The following is a 19,253-nucleotide window of genomic DNA, read 5'->3' on the forward strand; positions in this document are numbered from 1 at the left end:
AACAAAACACTCTGACACTGTAGCATCCCGCTGAGCTCGCTTGCTTATTAGTTTAAGTGTTGTTTTTGTTATGTGCTTATATTTAGTGCTGCTTTGCTTTGCTCTGCTTGTGTGCTTATATTGTTGTACTGACAGGTGCTTGGGTCATATTAAAGAGCTAAATCAACTCGAATATTACGAATTCTATATGGTGTCAGAAGTGGGATATTGAACAGCAAACAAGGATGGAGTAACCCCTCCAGAAATCAACTGGGAATCTGAAAATCTTGATGAAGAATGGTCGAAGTTTGAAGAACATGCAAGACTTATGTTTCTAGGCCCTCTCTCTGGTAAATAAGAGAAGATTCAGTGTGCCTATCTACTCCTATGGATTGGCGAAAAAGGAAGAGACATTTTCAAAACTTTCGACATTGAAGCGGATGATGCAAATAAAATCGAGCCTTACCTTTTGAAATTTCGTGAATATGCTGCTCCAAAGAAGAACAAAGTGTTTGCCAGATATATCTTTCAGAAACGTGACCAGCGTGATGGAGAGACACTTGAGAAATACATAACAGAACTGAAGTTATTAGTCAAGCCATGCGAATACCATGACCCAAAAGAGATGACCAGAGATAAAATCGTCTGTGGCATCAGAAATCCAAGAATACGAGAGAAACTTTTAGCTGAAGGCAACAGCTTAACACTGGAGAGAGCAGTAGAAGTTTGTAGGATCTATGAAACGACCCAAGCACAGCTGAAGTCATTCGACAACAATTCCCACCATCCCCCGATCAAACAGGAAGTGGATGTATTATACCGGAAACAACCGAAACCAGCAGACGCGAGATCAAGATCTAGAGGCACAGTGTGCTACTTCTGTGGAGGAATCTATGGCCCCGGACACAGCTGTCCTGCCAAAGGGAAAACATGCTCAAAGTGCAGAAAGTTAAACCACTTCGCAAAAGTATGCCGCAGCAAAGTTGTGAATGCCATCGAAAATGACGAACGAAGCCGACTAGCAGAAACTGCTGAAGAGGATGAAATACTGCTATACGCCGTACAGCAAAATGGGAGTAAGGATGAGGCGTTTGTTCCACTGAAGATCAACAATCAGACTACTGTAAGCTTCAAAATCGATACTGGGGCTCAGGCAAACATCATACCACAACACTAATTCGATCTCCTTGCCCCAAAAACAACTTATGCAGCCAACAAAGCAAAAACTCACCAGCTACTGTGGCTCAACCATCTCAACAGTTGGAACCTGCTTCCTATCATGCAGCTACAATGGAACCTCTGAACAGAAACATAGGTTTTTCATAGTCGGAGGAAATTCTGTTCTTATCCTAGGATTCAAGTCTGGCAAAAATATGAGCCTAGTTAAACTTGTCCTTAATATAAACGCCTCAGATGATGGGAAGTCGACGCCAGATCTGAAGCCACTACTTGAACAATACAAAGAGTTGTTCTCTGACATCGGGAAAAATACAAGGCGAGTGCGAGATTCACCCCAAGGAAGGATTTACGCCGACAGCATATCCCGCCAGAAAAGTGCCTATCGCGAAGCGTCAGAAATTGAAACAAGAGCTGGACAGATTAGAAAGTTTGGGGATAATAGGAAAGGTGGAAGAGTCTACGGAGTGGGTCAACTCGATGGTGCTAGTTGAAAAGAAGGATGGAGGCGTGAGACTTTGTATTGATCCGGTAGACCTCAACAAGGCCATCAAGTGCCCTCATTAGCCAATCCCGACTTTCGAAGACGGCATTCCCGATCTGAGTGGTGCAAAATATTTCTTAAAGCTTGATGCCACCTCGGGGTACTGGTCGCTCGTGCTCTCAAAAGCAGCTTCAGACCACACAACATTTAATATAATCTACGGCAGATACCGTTGGAAGACATAACCCTTCGGGTTGATATCTGCCCAGGACGAGATCCAGCGGAAGATGGAAGAGATATTTCAAGGTTTGGAAGGTCTTCAAATACTCGTCAATGACCTACTTATCTACGGAGCCACCCGAGAAGAGCACAACAGAAGACTTGCAGACGTGTTTGAAAGAGCTAAACAGAAGGGTGTGAAATTCAACAGATCAAAGTGCCAGATTGCAGTCCAGCCAGTCTGCTACTTTGGTCACATCATCAGCAACGCTGGCATTAAACCAGATCCCGAGAAACTCCATGCTATCAACAAGATGCCTACCCCAAAATCGAGAGGAGCTGCACACTCTCCTTGGAATGCTGAACTATCTCATAAGGTACATCCCAAACCTGGCGACACAGAACCGACCATTAAGGGATCTGATTAAAGCTAACGAGTTCGAATGGAAAGAGCTCCACACCACATGTCTCAACCAGCTCAAAGAGTCCTTAGTAACCAACCCGGCTTTCTTTGACAGCTCCAGCCTAACCCTTGAGCTCGAAGTTGAAGCCTAGACACATGGACTAGGAGCACGAATATCCGTGAACGGCAAAGTCTTTGCTTACGCATCAAGATCCCTGAGTAAATCCGAACCGAACTACTCACAGCTGGAGAAAGAACTCTTTGCCATAATCTATGACTGCTATCATCACCACCACTACCTATGCAGAAGGAAAGTACAGGTCATCACGGATCATTGACCACTCAAATCCATACTAATCAAACCCCTCCATACAGCACCGCCAAGGATTCAACGCCTGATTATGTACATGCAGCCGCATGACTTGACTATCAAGTACCGGGCTGGTAAGGAAATTCCTGTTACAGATGCACTCTCAAAACTACACCTTCTAGACATTGACAAAGAATTACACAAAGAGATCGAAATCTTCGTACATTCGTTTGTAAAATCCATACCCGCCACGGGCAGCAGACTTGAGGAAATAAACAGGGGACCTTGACAGATCACGAACTCCAAGCACTGAAGACTGCCATCTTGGAGGGATGGCCCAACAACAGGAGACGATGCCCGAACACCATAGTCCAGTACTGGAGTATTCGCCAAGATCTCTCAACGCACGACGATCTGATCTTCAAAGGTTCGAGAATCGTCATTCCTACCACTCTACGAGATGACGTCTTAAAGGGACTACATTCCGCTCATTTGGGCACAGAAAAAACCATGCAAAGAGCCCGAATGATCGTTTACTGGCCAAGTATTGGAAAAGACATTGAAACATTTATCCAAAGATGCAATGCCTGCACTCACACGATATCGAACAGTCAAAAAGAGCCAATGATTCCCATACCGATCCCGTCACTACCATGGCAGCACGTGGGATGCGATTTGTTTGAATGGAATGGGAGACAGTATGCAATTACGGTTGACGATTACAGCCGCTATTTCGAGGTGGACAACCTAGCTTCCACCACCACTTCTCAAGTGGTCACGAAACTCAAAGGCCACTTTGCTCGCCATGGAGTACCAGCCATTCTCACTTCTGATAACAGGCCGCAGTTCAGTTCCAGCAAATTCAGGCTATTCACGAAAAACTGGGGCATCAAACATCAAACGTCTAGCCCTTATCACCCCACGGCAAACGGGCTTGTCGAAAAATGCGTGCAAACCTGCAAGAGAATCTTGAACAAGCCCAAGATCAGCGGACAGGACACATACATCGGCATCCTAGAATACCGGAACACGCCCGTAGACGGTATGGCAGCTCCAGCCCAGCTGCTCATGAGCAGGCAGCTGCGATCAGTCCTCCCTGTCATGCAGCAGCACCTAGAGAAGAATATTGTGACCAAAGCAAGCTTTTGGACACATTGAGAGAAATCTAGAGTGCGACAGAGGGAGTACTACAACAGGACTGCTAAATCCCTGCCCAAAATCCAGGTAGGGTCGAGAGTGAGTGTCCAGGTGACACCCAGAAGTCCTCGAAAGAGAGGACCCATTGTTGAAGTTTGCTCACAGCCACAATTGTACACAGTTGCTACCAACGACAGATCGACGCTCCGATGCAACAGGGTTAGACTTTTCATCAGGACATCAGACAAAGCAATCCCTTCAGAACAAGACTACCAAAATGCAGAAACCACAGAACTATCCGAGTGGTACCCGAAGTCAACCCTGTTGAGCGCCCAGCCTCACCCAGCTTGGTAGCCCCCACTGAACGCAACGAAATTAGCGCCACTGCCCCTACTAGCGCCGTAGCGCAAGAACAGACGAGATCAGTCCTGGACAGAGGCGGAGTGACGCGAACAAGATCTGGTAGAACGATAACCAAACCCATCAGGTTAAACTTATAGAGACAACAGCACGCTCGGAAGAAGGAAGATGTAGCATCCCGCTGAGCTTGCTTGCTTATTAGTTTAAGTGTTGTTTTTGTTATGTGCTTATATTTAGTGCTACTTTGCTTTGCTCTGCTTGTGTGCTAATATTTTTGTATTTACAGGTGCTTGGGTCATATTAAAGAGCTAAATCTAGCTCGAATATTACAGGCGTAAGTTTGCGTGTAAGTTTTCAAGTAATTGGGCGCTTACTACTGGGGGGGGGGGTAAAGCATAGCATTTATTAAATACGTAACCTAACCTTGGTACCTTTCCCCCCCCCCCCCTAAACCCCAAAAAACAATCGTTTAAATATTGTAATTTATCGAGAAACCACAACTTTGCAGTCATTTATGTATAGCGGTCTCTTGAGAATAGCCTATTTGACGGGTTTTTCGTGACTGGTTTCCTTGTACAATATATACAAGTGTCCGTGCGACGCACCAGTACCATTTGGCTATTAGGACGTTAAAGGGAGTTTCGCTTTCTCTAATAGAAAAGGCCCATTTTTGGGAGAAGAGAGGTAGTTAACCCTCTCCCCCTTGAAAAATGGTATTCGTGAAAAGAGTCGTGGTTTTTGGTGATTTTATGGCAGGTAAAAGACTAAATTACCTCCTGCCCACTCCCAGCGGTTGCCAATGTATCTTGAAGATTTCGTTTTAATAGTGGTTGGCCTATTACCATCTTTCTAAGGTTGATTCTAAACTTTATTTTAAACTTTAATAAAACTTTGTATAGTGACTGTGACTGTTTATAGTAGACTGTGATAGTAGACTGTGAAGTAGATAGTTTTGTGTGAAAGGTAGGATTTTCGAATTCGGATTTTTTTTTCTGAAAGGGGATAAGTACATTGCTGCCTCAAGGTATAGTGCTACTACTTTTGCCTAAAAATAAAATTTTAAATTTCAAATATGAGAGATGATATAGTATTATACAACAATTTTGAAGTTTTTTTTTGCGAAAATTTTGAAAACTACTATAATTAACTGGGTACTTAACAGGCTTCCCTGTCCAGTTCTCTACTTACCTGGCCTCCATTTTTCCTGATTTCAATGCAACAAAGGGTTTCTCTAGTTTGAGGGACATGGGTATGTTTCGCATGTAGTTGAGCAGTGATAAGCAGTAATCTATTATGGGATGGTGTCTTTACCATTTCTGTGACAAAGACGATTTTGCAGACTAATTTAAAAAAGGATTAATGTTTACCACACAATGAAACATAGCAAAATGGAATATATAATACTGTTACATTGACCTTTAGGCCTATTAAAATCAGGAAAAAAAGATATCTCAGAGTACTACTAAAGCTTGGCCCCTGTCAGCTGCAAGTGTCCCTATGAAGCGATGCCAATTGGAGGGGATGGCGAATTTTCCCTCCTCAATTTTTTCGCCCCCTCCATTACGTTTTGAAAATCACCTTTTTCTGGTGTTCTTATTGATAAAAAAAAAAAACTTAATTGCCCCCCCCCCCACCCTAAATTATAAAACACATTTTTTGTATAGCTACACTAAAAAAAAAATCTTGCTCCTCCTTATAAATTTTCGTGAAGGGGTATCTCTGACCCTACATACAGTCCTTGAGTGTAGTTCTTCGGACTCTTTCAAGGATCACCACCTCTTTTGTTGAGAATGGTTCTAGGCAAATACCCCCCCCCCCGGCGAATACTCCCCTCGGAAAAAATCCCCGGAAAATAGCCCCCGCGGAAAATAACCCCCCGGAAAATACCCCCCCCCCCGCGGAAAATACCCCCCCCCCAAAAAAAAAGACCCCGTGGAAAATAAGGCTTTCCAAATTTGAGGATTTTATTTGAGTTTTATTTTTTTAATTTCCGTAGGGGGAAGGAATTTTGGTAGCCTACTTGTGTATTATATGCCACTCACTCAAGTTTACGCTGTGTAAAATTCGAGAACACACCGTTGTTGTTTTTTTCGTTAGTTTCTTCGTTACTTTAGAAATAAAATTTGCGCTATAGATTTGCACATTAGGGGGGGGGGGGAGCACAGCGGGTCTGCATGCAAAATGTGTTTGGTACAATTATTCTGCATATTAGATAGATAGACAAATAAGTGTATTTTAAAGCCAAATTATACGGCCATGAACACAGTAAAATAACATAAATGAATATGGTGAATGGGGAGAGGGGGTGTTTAACCCCCGGAAAATTCCCCCCTCGAAAAATACCCCCTCCCCCTACGGAAAGTAACCCCCGCGGAAAATACCCACTCCTTGGAAAATACCCTCGTGAAAAATACCCTCCCCCCTGTGGAAAATAAGGTTTCTAAATTTGAAACTTTTTTACTGTTTTATTGAAAAGTGCTAAGGAACGGGAAAAAGAGGAATTTACACACCAGAAGTTAAAAACTTAGAAAAAAAACACAAATCCATATTTGTAGAAAAGGCTCCCATATGAGCTTCTGCAACTTTTGGCAATAGTACATGTCAAACTAAATAAAAAAATGAAGAAGAAAAAAAAATTTAGGCAAACAATCATCAAAATTAAGCTAAAACATATGGCACCGAAAGTTTAAGAAGGTTTGGCTATCCTTTTGAAAGCATGTCCTTTGGGAACCAACACATTCTAAATTCTAAAAGTTTTTACGGACAAAAGCATTGTCAAATTCTACAAGTTTGTTTTTCTTATCTTCCAAGTGTAAAACTACCACAAATCACCATTAGCAAATATATAACACTCAAAACTAACAGAAATTACAGTAGATAGCCTAGTCAAACTCAAAACGAGCAAAAAGTAAAAGTAGTATGGCTTACAACACCCGTGTCTTCTTCAGGTCAGAAAATTATTTGCACTTTACTTAAAAAAAAAACAAAAAAAAACGTGTATTGTCAGTTTGAAATACATATTCTGATATCTGTTCCCCATATTCTTAATACTTCTTTATTTGTTGAAGTCAAAAAAGTGAAAACATTTAAAATGTATTTTGTTTTCAGTAAAGTGCAAATTACTTTCTGGTCTTGAGGAGGTGTGGCGCTTGTCAGCCCTACTCATGCTAATTGTTGCTATTTTGAGTTTGAATAGGTTATTGAATTTATTTCTACTCATTTTTGGCTTAACGAGACCATGGGCACCGGCAAGAGGGGGCAGGGGGGCCATAACCCCCACCTGGAAATTTGGGACTATATAGTAATTATAAGGAAACCAAAGGAAAAAAGCAGAATAGTGTAAAACCATGGAAAAAATGTTTGTTGTCCCATTGTTGGCTGCCCGCCAATAGATTTCAACCCACAATAAGGAAAAATATAAGTGTTGATTTGTAACTGAGTGACCGCTAACAAGTTTTTCACAAACATTTTTTCTATATGATTTGGTTGGAGCAAAAAAAAAACAAAAAAAAACAAATTCTTCATAGTAATGAATGGTAAGTAAATAACGATCCTTGTCAATAACATAAATCTAATAATAGTATTTAACACTTGGAAAAACGGTCACAGAAAAAAAAACACTTGAAAAAAACCACTTAAATGAAACATTGCATTTACTTTAAACCGGGATTTTTTTTTTTTTTTTTTTTTTTTTTTTTTTTTTTTTTTTAGCAAAATTTCCAGATACTTCGCTATTCTTCTGTAATTTTTTGGTGGCTATATACCTAGAACGTTCTAACTTCAAACTGTCCAAATACTTTACCCCCCGGAAAATACCCATCCCCCCCCCCGTGGAAAAGGAGGCTTTCCAAATCTGAGAATTTTATTTGAGTTTTATTTTTTTTTAATTTCTGTAGGGAAAAAGAGTTTTGTTACTTGTGTATAATGGGTTCAAATATTACGCTGAAGTTCAAATTTTGTTCGAATCACAAAGCCTGTTTAATTAGACTAGATCGCTTTTTTGAAAGTACTAAAAAAGAATTAGCGTAAAGAGCGAGGTATTGACTAGGGGACGAGCCCCCTCATATACGTAATAATTTCTGTTCGTTTTAAGTTTTAATGCTACTCCATACTTTCAGTTAAAAAAAAACTTGTTTTTTTTATTTAATTTCTGATCTTTTTTAAACAATGCTGGGAAATCCGGCGCCCCCCCTTCATAGAAATTTTCCTTCTCCGAAGAAGGATCCTCCCACGTAACCCATTCCTCCGACCCCCGCCAAAAAAAAATCTCTCCTGAAAACGTCCGTATACTTCCCAATAATCAACAACATATGTAAACAATGGGCAAAGTTCATAACTTGCAGCCATTCCCCTGGAAACTGTGGGGGATTAAGTCATCCTCAAAGACATATTTATTAAATTTTTGACTATGCTGAACAAAATGGCTATCTAAAAATTTTGATTGGGTGACTTCGGGAAATAAATTAGCGTGGGAGGGGGCCAAGTTGCCCTTCAATTTTTTTGGTCACTTAGAAAGGACACTAGAACTTTTAATTTTCGTTCAAATGACCCCTTTCACAATATTCTAGGACTACTGGATCGATACGATCACCCTTGGGGGGAAAAACAAACAAATAAACACGCATCCGTGATCGTTCTTCTGGCAAAAAATACAAAATTCCACATTTTGCAGATAGGAGCTTGAAACCTCTACAGTAGGGTTCTCTGATACGCTCAATCTTGTGGTTTGATTTTTATTAAGATTCTATCACTTTTAGGGGGTGTTTTCCCCTTTTTTCGAAAATAAGGCAAATTTTTTTCAGGCTTGTAACTTTTGATGGGTAAGACTAAACTTGATGAAACTTAAAAATTTGAAATCAAAATAAAGATCCGACTCTTTTGATCTATCTACGGGTATCAAAATTCCGTTTGTTAGAGTTTCGGTTACTATTGAGCCGGGTCGCTCCTTACTTACAGTTCGCTACCACAAACTGTTTGATCGTTGATCAAAGTTTATCTTATTTATGCCTTTCATTTATGTTATTTTACTGTTTTCATGACCGTATATTTGGCTTTAAAATACAATTATTTGTCTATCTATCTAATATGCAGAATAATTGCACCAAACGCATTTTGCATGCAGACCCGCTATACTTACCCCCCCCCCCTAATGTGCAAATCCATAGCACAAATTTTATTTCTAAAGTAACGAAGTAACTAACAAAAAACCGGTGTGTTCTCGAATTTTACACAGCGTAAACTTTAGTGAGTGGCGCATAATACACAAGTACCAAAATTCGTTCCCCCTACGGAAATAAAAAAAAAACTCAAATAAAGTTCTCAAATTTGGAAAGCCACGGTAGGGTATTTTTCGGGGGGTATTTTCCGGGGATATTATCTGCGGGGGGTATTTTCAGGGGTAATACGCCGGGGGGGGGGGGGTAAACGCCGGCTACCGTTGAGAATAAACAGGCCTATTTAAGTACATAGTCGGTAGCCGTTCCTCATCTGTTGGCAACATTGTCCCGAAAAATTTGTCATCTGTTGTAGACGGTGTGCGTGTAACTGAACCCCCGTGTAACTGAACTCCAAGCAACTGAACTCCCGTGTAACTGAACCACCGTGTAACTGAACCACCGTGTAACTGAACCCCCGTATAACTGAACCCCCAGTGCAAATGAACCCCCGTGCAACTGAACCCCCGTGCAACTGAACCCCCGTGCAACTGAACCCTCGTGCTACTGAACTCTCATGCAACTGAACTCTCATGCAACTGAACCCTCGCGCAACTGAACCCTCGTGCTACTGAACGCTCATGCAACTGAACCCCCTTTAACTGAACCCTCTTACAACTCAACCCCATTTAACTAAACCCCCGTGTAACTGAACCCCCATGTAACTGAACCACCGTGCCACTGAACCCCTGTATAACCGAACCCCCGTGCAACTGAACCCCCGTGCAACTGAACCCCCGTGCAACTGAACCCTCGTACTACTGAACCTTCATGCAGCTGAACCCCCTTTAACTGAACCCTCGTGCTACTGAACCCTCATACAACTGAACCCTCGTGCAACTCAATCCCTGTGCGACTCCACCTCATTTAACTAAACCCCCGTGTAACTGAACCCCCATGTAACTGAACCCCCGTTCAACCGAACCCCGTATAACCAAACCTCCGTGAAACTGAACCCCTGTGCAACTGAACCCTCGTGCTACTGAACCCTCGTGCAACTCAACCACCGTACTTACATTGGGTAAAACACAATAGGGTTATGAACCATAGTTATTTAACTATGGTATAGTTATTTAACCTTTAAACTGTTTTAAATAAAATGGCCGTCCCAAAATTTAGATCGGATGTATTTGGGGGAAAAATAGGGTGGGGTGGAAGCCCTCCGATCACTTTTAACTCTGGACAAGTGCACTGGAAATTTTGATTTCCAATCGAATGTGCCCCCCCCCCCCAAAGTTCATACAAATTTTTTTCTACAAAAACCTTATGTGTTAGCAATGAGCAACTAGCTTATCTTACAGCCCTTGCCCCAGATTTGGCTGGTGGGGTTGTTGACCCCAAAGGCATGGTTATTTGATCTTCAGACTATTTTGAATAAAATGTTTATTTTTATTTTGATCGGATGTATTTGGGGGGAGGGATGTCGGTTAAGAGGGAAAGGCTAATTGTCCTGTGATTACCTTTGATTCTTCGAAATTGAACTTGAACTTTAAATTTCCAGTTGAATGAGCCTCCTTCAAAGTTTTTACGATCATCCCTTCTATAAAAACCTTAACTTTTAACAATTGGTAACTTGCAAAAACATACAGATTGCTGATACAAGTGTATCAGCAATTTTTTTTGGAACAGCTTAGCGTATCAAGATGAAACTTCTGGGGTATCTACCTGCTACCACTGCTATTAATACTGCTACTACTACTACTAATTCAACACTATTATTACTTCTACTGTTCCTACTACGACCTCTGCTGCTATTAAACTAGCACTGTTAAGGCTACGCATTTCAAGTTGAAAATTTGACAGAATGAGGTATTTGAGGTTGAAATTGACCTAAATCAAAAGACACTATGTGCATGCAGATTTTCAAAATGGCATATCTCAAAAAGGGATTTGTGTATTAAGTTGGAACTTTCAGAGAGTGATTAAAGGGAAAGTCAATTCACCAAAAGGAAATATGTGCACGCTCAGGCCTGAATTTACCACTAGGCCCCTAGGCCCGGACCTAGAAGCGCATAATGCTAGCAGGAGCAATAAATTATCACAGTAATCTTTCCTGGCAAAAACTGGACTGATGTGATTTATCGTCGCCACGTGCACTCTGTCGCCACGCTGCCTATTCACAGAAAAGTGACTTTGAAACAACACAGGAATTCCATGGTCACTTATAAACTGTCAGATTTCTCCCAAGAATGGTAGCTGAGAGTTCGGTATTACCCCTCTCTTTCATCACTTTTCGCTCATCAGTTGTGTTCTGTTAGCACACAGTTGCATAGTTACATGGTTACACACAGTTATAGTTACATGGGGGTTCAGTTACACGGGGGTTTAGTTAAATGTGGTTGAGTTGCACGGGGGTTGAGTTGCACGAGGGTTCAGTTAAAGGGGATTCATTTGCATGAGGGTTCAGCAGAACGAGGGTTCAGTTGCACGGGGGTTCAGTTGCACGGGGGTTCGGTTATACGGGGGTTCAGTCACATGGGGGTTCAGTTACATGGGGGTTCATTTACACGGGGGTTTAGTTAAATAGGGTTGAGTTGCACGGAGGTTCAGTTAAAGGGGGTTCAGTTGCATGAGGGTTCAGTAGCACGAGGGTTCAGTTGCACGGGGGTTCGATTACAGGGGTTCAGTTGCTTGGGGTTCAGTTTTACGGGGGTTCAGTTACAATGGAACCGTTGTAGACGCTTCCTCCCCATGTAACTGTAACCATCTAGTTACAATGTACGGGTATGCACAGGCATGATAATTAGCAATGTACAGGATTAAAGGCATATTAATATATCAAACAGTTCGTGGTAACGAACTGTTATTAATCCTCTAATGGCGTGTCATATTGTTTGGAATAAGTTGCCTGAATTAGCTCAAGGATGCCACTCATTTAGTTTGGTTGAAAAAATTGTTAAAAATTCTGTGGCTTCTTAGAAGTTGTTTTTATCTATGTATTTATTTTATTTTTGAGTCTATTTAATCTACTTAATTAATTTAGTCTATTTATTCTATTTAGTTTTGTTTTCTATAGTTTTTATTTTATTTATATTTTCTTTTCTCCTCCTTTTTGCTCTTCTGTCTGTGAGTAAGTTATCATTTGAATTTTCTTTTGTTTTGTTCTCTGAGTAAGTAGCTCATTTGTCTTCCCCCTTCTTTACTGGCCAATGCCGTGGGGGGGGGGGAGCCTTTGGGGGAACATGTCATATTGTATGTGTATTTAATGAAGAATAAGTCTTATCTTAAGTAAGGAGCGACTCGGGTCAATACTAACCGAAACTCTAAAAAACTGAATTTTAATATCAATAGATCTATAAAAAAAATCAGCTGATTCCAAATAGATAAGATTCATCAAGTTTAGTGTTACCTATTAAAAGTTACGAGCCTGATTTTTGAAATAGGGGGGAAATACCCCCTAAAATTAAAGGAATCTTGATGAAAATCACACCATTAGATTCAGCGTACCATAAAAGCCTACTGTAGAAGTTTTAAGCTCCTATCAGCAAAAATGTGAAATTTCGCTATTTTTGCCAGAAGACAGATCACGGATTTGTGTTTATTTTATATTTTTTCCCCAGGGTGATGGTATCGAAATATTTGTCTTAGAAGATTGGGAGAGGGCGCATTTGAACGGAAATTAAAAGTTCTAGTGCCATTTTTTAGTGACCAAAAAGATTGGAGGGTAACTGGGCCCTCTCCCACGCCCATTTTTTCCCCAAAGTTATCTGATCAAAATTTGAGATAGCCATTCTGTTCATTCTAGTTTAAAGATCAAGTAATTTTGTCTTTAGGTGTAAAATGACCCCCACTGTCCGTGGGGAGAGGCATGTAAGTTATGAAATTCGCCCTGTATGTGAGTATAGTAATTATTTTTGGGAAGTATACAGAGATTTTTTTGGGGGGGGAGGAGGCTAGGCTGGGGGTGGATTTGTATAGGAATAATATTCCTTAGGAATGGAAATTTCTGGGGGGTGAATATTCCAGGGGAAATGTTACACTGAAGGAGATTTGACAGAATTACTATACAATGTTTTTTTAATTGTCTTACATTCTCTTTGCCAAATTTTTTATGTGGAGATGTTCCGGGGGAATTATCCAGGGGCTTTTTTTCCGCTTGATTTGTTTTTCGGGAAATAATTTCCACGGATGGGGGCATCTCTGGATTGATCAAGAAACCGATTAGAGATTAAAGTCTTATTCAAATGAAAGAATGCTTAGGGGAATTTTTCAGGCTGAATCGTCCGCAAGCAATTTTACAGGGAGGGTGGATTCTCAGCGAGGATGGAACTGTCTGGAGGGAATTTGAAGGGGGCGCACTTTACGTTGGATGAAATTTCTACGGAGGAGTTTTCCTTGAGGGGGAGGAGTATATTTCTTAAAGGATGAGCAAGATTTACCAGTATTATTTGAAAAACGAACAATAATTATTTCATATATAAAGGGATGCCCTCTCCTCAATACCTTGCTCTTTACGCTAAACTTGTTCTGTTTGTCCCAATTTTTTAAGAGCTTCTTCTGAAACACTGGGCCGTTTAGTTAGACTAGGAAGCTTTTTCAAAAGTGCTAACAGCTTTAGCGTAAAGAGCAAGGTATTGAGGAGGGGGCAACCCTTCATACACAAAATAAATACGCGACAACTAATATGCAAATTTTGTTTTAATTTTTCATGTACGATGAGCCGAATTCTAACGTGCATTAGTTGAAAAACGTTCAGAAATTAATATAAAAAAAGAAGCATTTAACTGAAAGTAAGGAGGGACATTAAAACTTAAAACGAACACAAATTGTTCCGTATATGAAAGGGGCTGTCCCCTCTTTAATGCCTTGCTCTTTACACTAAAGTTTTTATTGTTTTAAAAAGTAGAGTTGTGACAAAGAGTCAAACTTTAGCGTAAAGAGTGAAGCGTTGAGGAGGGGACAGCTCCTTTTATATACGGAATAATTTCTGTTTGTTTTAAGTGTTAATGTCGCTTCTTACTATCAGTTAAAAAAAACTTGTTTTTTTTTATATTTAATATTAGACCAAAGGCAAATTAGCACTGTCGTTAGCGCCAAAATTATTACTATGAAATAGGAAAGTTAAAGATAATTTAACTAGTCAAAGTTTTACACTTTCCCAGTAAAAATTTTTTGTTTCTATCTTACGTTTTGCATTCGATACAGTTACACAGTTTCAAATAGTTTTTTAAGGTTTCTTTCTTCAACATCCAAAAATTAAATGAAACTTTACTTTAGTCCTTGATTTTTGAGAGTGATTGATTTTTCCAATTGATTTTTAGTGATTGCATTTGATTATTTTCAAATAGTTTGTTAAACATCGATCTGAGTGTGTTTTCTTTTCGTATACGATTTTAAAAGTATACAGTAGAGTTATATTTTAGGTAAGAATTTGCCCATTCCCACTGAAGGGAAAGATCCCGTCACCCAAATAATTTGGGAAGAAAATAATTAAATTTTGGCAGCCAAATTTCTTCGTGTACAGTTGAACCGTCAGTACCGATGATATGGTGCTAGTCTAGGCAAACGCCATTTTTAGACCATTGTAACTCCTTTTGAATGGGTTCTATGTTAACACGAAAATGACCGCCAAATTTTGCTTTTCTACTGATGTTTTGAATGTCTATTAATGCTTTTTTGGCTCTATACAACCATATACACTGGATAAGACGTACAATTCCTACGAATTTCGTCAAAAGATCAAAATAATTCTATAAAAAACGCAAAATAACCCTGAAGAGTTTGACTATGAATAACCTGGAGCAGATCCAGTGGGTGGTTTAAGGTCGAAAGTTGAGCCAATTACAGGGTTGAAGAGGCTAAAAATACCGGAGGGAGAGCCAAATTTATATCTCTGCTCCCTCTAACGTTCATTATGTATCCGTCCCGCGAAGAACTAAAACGAATTTTAAATATCATGTATTCGTCTTGGATTTAAATTTTTTTTAGGTTTGCTGCCTATTTTATGTTACTAAGAGATAGTTATTCATAACTTTTTTCTTTTCTTTTTGGCTTAAAATACATTGTTTATGATGGTTGTCATTATATCTGTTGCATATAGACAAATTATTTATATGCATTTTTGTTACGTTTTACGAGTTGGTCAACAGTTTGTGGGGGGGGGGGGGTTCAAACCCGGTAATCTCTCCCTGGATATGACTTTGCCAACCGACGATCTGTATAACATAGATTTAATTATTTAATATTCTTTTTACTTTTAGTGCGATTGCCACGTCAAAATTTCAGCCGACGTATGCCCGAAGAGCGTTCCCTTGTTTAGATGAGCCAGGATTCAAGCCAACATATAAAGTGTCTTTGGTTAGACCTAGTGATGGGTATATTGCTTTGTCAAACATGCCAGAAACGGTAAATAGAAATGTTGACAGCTTGTTTTCCTTTTCTTTCTTTCTGCTATTATTTTTGTCTTTGATAAAAAGAAAGAAAAAGAGATAGCACTGCCAATTGGTTGGCAGTTCTGCGAAAAATATTAAGGAATTAGTTCGTGCTAGTGTCGTAAATGAGTTTCTGAAACATAGCAGTTTGCGAAATTAGAGATAAATTACTGAAGATTATGGCTAGGATTTTTGAAAAGGGGGAAGTACCTAGTGATGAGAAAAGTGACAAGAGCGATTGTTTGCAATAGCTTTATTTCTTTAGGAAGCAAATTACTTAGCATGATGATACTTATTAGACTAAGAGTTACTGTTGATAAAGTTTTAGGAGGAGAACAGTGTGGTTTTAGGAAGGCGAGAGGACGCATCGACCAAATTTTCACTCTTAGATTAATAATTGAGAAGTGCCTGAGTCATCAAACCCCTTTAGTCCCTAGTTTTATAAATTATGATCAAGCGTTTGATTCAGATGATAGAAGAGCTTTAAAGAAGGTCCTATCCTTGTATGGTATACCAGACAAATAAATTAAAGTGATTAGTGCCATTTACGAGAATAACATTGGAAATTTAGGTTAGTAGCTGGTTTCGTATTAAATTAAGATTAGGCTTGATTGCGTCCTATCTGCATTAATGTTGGATTATTTTATGGACACTGTCCTAAGGAGCACAGTAAAGGCAGTGGAAGAACACGGGATCAATTGGGGAAATAAAATTCCTAGATTATGCTGATGATTTATGCGGATGCATCGACTTGATGTATACTATTAGATTAATAATTGAGAGGCTTATGAATCATCCAAAGATTATAAATAGACGTTTGATTTAGCTGATAGAAGGGCCTCAGTGAAGGTTGTACCCCTCTAATACTTACCAGATAAGCACATTAATGTGATTAGTGCTATAAACGAGAATAATACTGTTGTAAGTAAGGTAGGAAGTAAGGTTAGTAGTCGATTTTTCCAAATCTGGAGTTAAGCAGGGTTGGGTCCTGTCCCTGTTTAAATGGATTATTTTGATGGACTTTTGAAAGAACATGGATAAGGCTATAAGAGAGCAGAGTATGAAATGGAAAGGCAAAACTCTCCTAGATGTATACTATGGACGTGATTTGAGTGTCCTAAATGAAAACGTTAGCAAAATGAATACTTGTTGGAAGTTTTGAGGATTGAGGATGCGGGAATATGAAAATTAATGCTAAGAACATTAAGTCGCTTAGACTAGGAATAAATGAGGGTAAATCGGTGATATTAGGTAACGAGATGCAAGACGGATCCAGGATTCAGGATCCAGGGGGGGGGGCAAAATAGGTTGATCCGATAAACTTGCGTTAGGAGCAAGTTTATTTAACGCAAACTTGAGTTATTTAAGTAAATTACACTACTTTAGGCTATGCTAGGGGGGGAGCGCCCCCCAACACCCCAGATCCGCCACTGACGAGATGACGGATGCAATGAAGATGTAAAAAGTAATTTATACGAAGCTCAGGTTGTTTTTCTTCGCAGTAGAAACAGTTGGAATAATAGGAAGGTAAGTCTGTGAACTAAGTTTAAAATAATGGAATCCACGGTCATGACAGTGCCCAGAATGACCCAATACGTGTTTGCTTTGAATAGCCAAGGAAGATTCGTTAATTTTTTCCAAAGGATTTGTCTAAAAATAGATTTAGGTGCTAATTTGACTGAACATATTACAAATCGGCTGTGATGATGAAAAGGGCGAAGTATGCCATTTTGGTCTAAAATGAGTTTGTGTATGTGTCGTAAGTAAATTCAGAACGAGGAATCGAATGGTGCAATCAGAATTGTCCTTTCTTGTACCGTTACAAAGATAAAAAGAGACATACGCCATGTTTTGACAGAAGAGGAGCTTATGGAGCTATAAAATGGGGACATGGTATTTTTTTTTTTTTTTTTTGTGTTAAGGAAAGAGCAGACATACGCCAAAAATTGATTAATTTTGAATTCACTTAGAATACTTTTGACAGAAGAGGATTATCTTATCTATAAGAAAAAGGAGACTTGCGCTATAAAATTGAATAATTTTGATTTCACTTGGAATATTTGAATTTAATTTATAACACTGAAGCATAAAAAGAGCTTAAAAAGTTGGTTTAGAATGCATTCCCTTTATCTCCATTAGCCCCATCCTTCAGATTGACCATCCTTCAGCCGACACTTTTTTCCGTTTTTTGGCTCTCCTGAAAAGTTACGAAATGGCCTAAGTCGTCCTTTTAATTATCGCAGCCGAATTAGTAAGCTTTGCGAAAGTTTTGACCTATTTATATCGTTTTTTTTTCACACCAGAAAGTGGTAGAATGCCAATTTTCAGAAAAAAATATAGTATTTCTTTCGAGAAAAAAATTATAGATATACAGTTACTGCTCGTTGAAAATATTTAAACATTATGTTATATTTGTATATTATATATTTATTATATATGTTTGTATACAATTAGTATGTAATCGTTTTTGGATCAATAAATATATCCGAACTAACATTCATAATGAATTGGAATTAAACTTTGGGGTTGGGAAATTTTTAGTGACAGAATTATTAGCAAAATTTTGTATTGTTAGTTTGTTTGTCGCGGAGCCACCTTTTATGATTTGGCCAACCACGTTTGTCAGTTGTCCATTGTAGCTCTATGGTTACAGGTTCCTACCTAGTTATCAGAATAGCAATGGGTTCGACACCCGGTGATGACAACCTTTTATAATATGTTTATATTATTAGTCAGTAAAAGTCGACTGATTAGTCTGGACGGTTATCCTTACTTTGAAAACATTGATAACTGAAACTAGTCTTTAATTTAAATAAGTTGAAGCTATAATTAACTAAAACAAGGATGTCAAATACCCCTTAATTCATGCTGCCTACTTATTATATTGATATTGCTCATACCTTGGACAAGAGAAGTAGGGTATTTCTCCTTAAGAATTGTCTAAAAAAAGAAAGACAGTTTGGAAGAATAGGATGATAACTCTTCGAACCAAGGTTAGAATATTGGAAGCTACAGTGATGACAGTGGTCAAGTATGGTTCAGAAGCATGGGTTCTCCGAAAACGGGGGAAGATTTGCTAGATGTTTTCCAGAGAAATTGCCTATGGATTGTTTTGGCTACCCAAATGACTGGCCGTATTTCAAACAGTAGGCTGTGCGAAAAGTGTGGTTCAATCCTGCTTTCTAGGGCTATAATGAAAGAAAGATTGAGATGCCAACTGCACGTTCTACGAATGAAGGATAACAGACTGGCTAAGATTTTCCTTTTCGGCCAACCTTCTTGGGCTAAACGGAAAGCCGGTTGTCGTTAGGAAAGAATTAAGTGAAATGGGAAATTCCAGGTAAGGTGTAAAGAGGGAGGCTTTGAATAGATTGGAATTGAGGAGGAGCGTGCGTAGCTGTGTTGGCCCCACGTGGCTTGGTGTTGTAGTGAGTTGTTAGTAGGAGTAGTTTTGGTAGTAGATTATCTAAGGACATCATTGGATTGTCTAATTGGAACTTCTTGGAAGGGTGTAAAGAGTAAAGTTTTGGATAGTTTTAGATGGAGGAGGACCATGTGCAGCTATGTTTGCCTTAGGCGGCTTGGTGCTACAGTGAGTTGT

At 39.4% G+C, this 19,253-nt stretch overlaps 1 protein-coding gene across 1 annotated transcript in view; it reads left to right on the top strand.

The window, feature by feature from the left end:
• Window positions 1-19,253, top strand: part of LOC148945499 (glutamyl aminopeptidase-like) — a 146,255-nt gene that overhangs the window by 11,731 nt on the left and 115,271 nt on the right. Inside the window, exon 2 of the mRNA XM_089099323.1 lies at window positions 15,482-15,626. Coding sequence (XP_088955449.1) covers window positions 15,482-15,626 — 145 coding nt within the window. The remainder of the gene's footprint in view (window positions 1-15,481; window positions 15,627-19,253) is intronic.

Source organism: Artemia sp. Qi Xiang Cuo, chromosome 13 (assembly GCF_049724085.1).
Source record: "Artemia sp. Qi Xiang Cuo chromosome 13, ASM4972408v1, whole genome shotgun sequence".
NCBI lineage: Eukaryota > Metazoa > Arthropoda > Branchiopoda > Anostraca > Artemiidae > Artemia > Artemia sp. Qi Xiang Cuo.